This window comes from Oncorhynchus gorbuscha, linkage group LG19, assembly GCF_021184085.1.
Source record: "Oncorhynchus gorbuscha isolate QuinsamMale2020 ecotype Even-year linkage group LG19, OgorEven_v1.0, whole genome shotgun sequence".
NCBI lineage: Eukaryota > Metazoa > Chordata > Actinopteri > Salmoniformes > Salmonidae > Oncorhynchus > Oncorhynchus gorbuscha.
This window is the reverse complement of record NC_060191.1, coordinates 70,329,033-70,334,032: the sequence shown is the minus strand read 5'-3', so window position 1 is coordinate 70,334,032 and position 5,000 is coordinate 70,329,033. Positions and strand designations below refer to the sequence as shown.

General features: G+C 50.0%; 1 protein-coding gene across 3 annotated transcripts in view; it reads right to left on the bottom strand.

The window, feature by feature from the left end:
• The window catches only part of LOC124005150 (neuroserpin-like), a 44,139-nt gene that overhangs the window by 1,870 nt on the left and 37,269 nt on the right, over window positions 1-5,000 (bottom strand). For all 3 annotated transcript variants that reach the window (XM_046314136.1, XM_046314135.1, XM_046314134.1), the window contains one exon: window positions 764-850. In XM_046314136.1, coding sequence (XP_046170092.1) covers window positions 764-850 — 87 coding nt within the window. The remainder of the gene's footprint in view (window positions 1-763; window positions 851-5,000) is intronic.

Here is a 5,000-nt window from a genome sequence, read left to right as displayed (position 1 = left end):
AGATAAATAGAGGCAGAGAGAGAGAGAGAGGTAGAGAGAGAGAGAGAGGTAGAGGTAGAGGTAGAGAGAGAGAGAGAGAGAGAGAGAGAGAGAGAGAGAGGGGGGTAGAGGTAGAGAGAGGGGTAGAGGTAGAGAGAGAGAGGGGGGGTAGAGAGAGAGAGATTTAGAGGTAAAGAGAGAGAGAGAGAGAAAGAGAGAGAGGTAGAGAGAGAGACAGAGATAAAGAGAGAAAGAGGTAGAGGTAGAGAGAGAGAGGTAGAGAGAGAGAGGTAGAGAGAGAGAGAGAGAGGGGGTAGAGGTAGAGAGAGAGGGGTAGAGGTAGAGAGAGAGAGGTAGAGAGAGGGGGGGTAGAGAGAGAGAGGTCGAGAGAGAGAGAGAGATTTAGAGGTAAAGAGAGAGAGAGAGAAAGAGAGAGAGGTAGAGAGAGAGACAGAGATAAAGAGAGAGAGAGGTAGAGGTAGAGAGAGAGAGATAAAGAGAGAGAGAGGTAGAGGTAGAGAGAGAGAGGTAGAGAGAGAGAGAGGTAGAGGTAGAGAGAGAAAGAGAGAGAGGGTAGAGGTAGAGAGAGAGAGAGAGAGAGGGGTAGAGAGAGAGAGAGAGAGAGAGAGAGAGAGAGTAAGGGTAGACAAAGCAGACAGAATGTAATTTCAGGAAGGTAACGATGAGGTCAGTAAGGGTAATAGAGAAAGTGGACAGGATATAAAGAGGTCCTCTGATCAGGGGTGGTGGAGGTAAAGAGATGATGATGCAACCACAAGGTCACCTGATCCTGCAGCTCCCTCCGCCCCCTCCTCTGTCACCTCCAGGTAGGCCTTCTGCACTGCCTTCCCAATGAACACGTCCTTACCGTCTGGAACACCACACACACACACACACACACACACACACACACACACACACACACACACACACACACACACACACACACACACACACACACACACACACACACACACACACGGTAAAAACACAAAAGAGGAGACTCATTTCACACTCCAACATGTACAGTGTTTCTAACACTCCTGGCTGAGACTGTTAAAGATCTCCAACTATGTTTATCCTCTCTGACGCGCGGCGCCGTTCTGTCAGCCCACCCACTCAGAATGAGGTGTCTCTTTCCATCTGATCAGAGTCATGTATAGAGAGTTGAGCCAATGTGGTTTCAATTTGAAAGAGCTTCACTTTCTCTTAATGAAGCTGCCAGTTGAGGACTTGTGAGGCATCTGTTTCTCAAACTAGACACTCTAATGCACTTGTCTTCTTGCTCAGTTGTGTACCGGGGCCTCCCACTCCTCTTTCTATTCTGGTTAGGGCCAGTTTGCTCTGTTCTGTGAAGGGAGTAGTACACAGCCCTGTACGAGATCTTCAGTTTCTTGGCAATTTCTCCCATCGAATGGCCTTCATGTTTCTGGCCATTTTGAGCCTGTAATCGAACCCACAAATGCTGATGCTCCAGATACTCAACTAGTCTAAAGGCCAGTTTAATTGCTTATTTAGTCAGGACAACAGTTTGCAGCTGTGCTAACAATAATTGCAAAAGGGTTTTCTAATTAGCCATTTAAAATGATAAACTTGGGTTAGCTAACACAACGTGCCATTGGCTAAAACAACGTGCCATTGGCTAACACAACGTGCCATTGGCTAACACAACGTGCCATTGGCTAACACAACGTGCCATTGGCTAACACAACGTGCCATTGGAACACAGGAGTGATGGTTGCTAATAATGGGCCTCTGTACGCCTATGTAGATTTTCCATTAAAAACCAGCTACAATAGTCATTTACAACATTAACAATGTCTACGCTGTATTTCTGATCAATTTGATGTTATTTTAATGAACAACAATAAAAACAAGGACATTTCTAACTGACCCCAAACTTTTGAACGGTAGTGTATGTCTGTTAAATTCACTGCTCTTGTTTATAGCAGGTCATTTCCCGGCACAGCCAGAAGAGGACTGGCCACCCCTCAGAGCCTGGTTCCTCTCTACCTGGCACAGCCAGAAGAGGACTGGCCACCCCTCAGAGCCTGGTTCCTCTCTACCTGGCATAGCCAGAAGAGGACTGGCCACCCCTCAGAGCCTGGTTCCTCTCTACCTGGCACAGCCAGAAGTGGACTGGCCACCCCTCAGAGCCTGGGTCCTCTCTACCTGGCACAGCAAGAAGATGACTGGCCACCCCTCAGAGCCTGGTTCCTCTCTACCTGGCACAGCCAGAAGAGGACTGGCCACCCATTTACATTTACATTTAAGTCATTTAGCAGACGCTCTTATCCAGAGCGACTTACAAATTGGTGCGTTCACCTTATGACATCCAGTGGAGGAGCCACTTTACAATAGTGCATCTAAATCTTTTAAGGGCTGGGGTGAGAAGGATTACTTTATCCTATCCTAGGTATTCCTTAAAGAGGTGGGGTTTCAGGTGTCTCCGGAAGGTGGTGATTGACTCCGCTGTCCTGGCGTCGTGAGGGAGTTTGTTCCACCATTGGGGGGCCAGAGCAGCGAACAGTTTTGACTGGGCTGAGCGGGAGCTGTACTTCCTCAGTGGTAGGGAGGCGAGCAGGCCAGAGGTGGATGAACGCAGTGCCCTTGTTTGGGTGTAGGGCCTGATCAGAGCCTGGAGGTACTGAGGTGCCGTTCCCCTCACAGCTCCGTAGGCAAGCACCGTGGTCTTGTAGCGGATGCGAGCTTCAACTGGAAGCCAGTGGAGAGAGCGGAGGAGCGGGGTGACGTGAGAAAACTTGGGAAGGTTGAACACCAGACGGGCTGCGGCGTTCTGGATGAGTTGTAGGGGTTTAATGGCACAGGCAGGGAGCCCAGCCAACAGCGAGTTGCAGTAATCCAGACGGGAGATGACAAGTGCCTGGATTAGGACCTGCGCCGCTTCCTGTGTGAGGCAGGGTAGCGCTCTGGGAGGAGGACACAATGGAGTTGTCAACCGTGATGGCGAGATCATGGAACGGGCAGTCTGCGGATGTTGTAGAGGCAGATGCTTGGAATGGAGTTGATGGTTCAGAGTGGTAGAAAGTGGCTTTAGCAGCAGAGACAGAGGAGGAAAATGTAGAGAGGAGGGAGTGAAAGGATGCCAGGTCCGCAGGGTGAGGCGAGTTTTCCTCCATTTCCGCTCGGCTGCCCGGAGCCCTGTTCTGTGAGCTCGCAATGAGTCGTCGAGCCACGGAGCGGGAGGGGAGGACCGAGCCGGCCTGGAGGATAGGGGACATAGAGAGTCAAAGGATGCAGAAAGGGAGGAGAGGAGGGTTGAGGAGGCAGAATCAGGAGATAGGTTGGGGAAGGTTTGAGCAGAGGGAAGAGATGATAGGATGGAAGATGAGAGAGTAGCGGGGGAGAGAGAGCGAAGGTTGGGACGTTCTGCGCGATACCATCCAAAGGATGTAGGGGCAGTGTGGGAAGTGTTGGATGAGAGCGAGAGGGAAAAGGATACAAGGTGGTGGTCGGAGACTTGGAGGGAGTTGCAATGAGGTTAGTGGAAGAACAGCATCTAGTAAAGATGAGGTCGAGCGTATTGCCTGCCTTGTGAGTAGGGGGAAGGTGAGAGGGTGAGGTCAAAAGAGGAGAGGAGTGGAAAGAAGGAGGCAGAGAGGAATGAGTCAAAGGTAGACGTGGGGAGGTTAAAGTCGCCCAGAACTGTGAGAGGTGAGCCGTCCTCAGGAAAGGAGCTTATCAAGGCATCAAGCTCATTGATGAACTCTCCGAGGGAACCTGGAGGGCGATAAATGATAAGGATGTTAAGCTTGAAAGGGCTGGTAACTGTGACAGCATGGAATTCAAAGGAGGCGATAGACAGATGGGTAAGGGGAGAAAGAGAGAATGACCACTTGGGAGAGATGAGGATCCCGGTGCCACCGCCCCGCTGACCAGAAGCTCTCGGGTGTGCGAGAACACGTGGGCGGACGAAGAGAGAGCAGTGGGAGTAGCAGTGTTATCTGTGGTGATCCATGTTTCCGTCTGTGCCAAGAAGTCGAGGGACTGGAGGGAGGCATAGGCTGAGATGAACTCTGCCTTGTTGGCCGCAGATCGGCAGTTCCAGAGGCTACCGGAGACCTGGAACTCCACGTGGGTCGTGCGCGCTGGGACCACCAGATTAGGGTGGCCGCGGCCACGCGGTGTGGAGCGTTTGTATGGTCTGTGCAGAGAGGAGAGAACAGGGATAGACAGACACATAGTTGACAGGCTACAGAAGAGGCTACGCTAATGCAAAGGAGATTGGAATGACAAGTGGATTACACGTCTCGAATGTTCAGAAAGTTAAGCTTACGTAGCAAGAATCTTATTGACTAAAATGATTAAAATGATACAGTACTGCTGAAGTAGGCTAGCTGGCAGTGGCTGCGTTGTTGACTTTGTAGGCTAGCTGGCAGTGGCTGCGTTGTTGACACTACACTAATCAAGTCGTTCCGTTGAGTGTAATAGTTTCTACAGTGCTGCTATTCGGGGGCTAGCTGGCTAGCTAGCAGTGTTGATTACGTTACGTTGCGTTAAAAGAACGACACCCCTCAGAGCCTGGTTCCTCTCTAGGTTTCTTCCTAGGTTCTGGCCTTTCTAGGGAGTTTTTCCGAGCCACCGTGCTTCTACACCTGCATTGTTCGCTGTTTGGGGCTTTAGGCTGAGTTTCTGTACAGCACTTTGAGATTTCAGCTGATGTAAATTGATTGATTGATTTCATAGGGAACTGTCTGTAGGGCTCAGGTTGCTCTGTTTATAGCAGGTCATTTCATAGGGAACTGTCTGTAGGGCTCTAGTTGCTCTGTTTATAGCAGGTCATTTCATAGGGAACTGTCTGTAGGGCTCTGGTTGCTCTGTTTATAGCAGGTCATTTCATAGGGAACTGTCTGAACAGCTGTTGTATAGTTACATCACCAACATTTATAGAATAAAGGCACTAAAAACTGCAATGTTGAACTATTCAGTTGGTTTGGAAAAGTTTGTGCTTGTTCTCTGTTGACAGGAAGTGATGTCAGAGTTCATCCCTGAAAGTACAG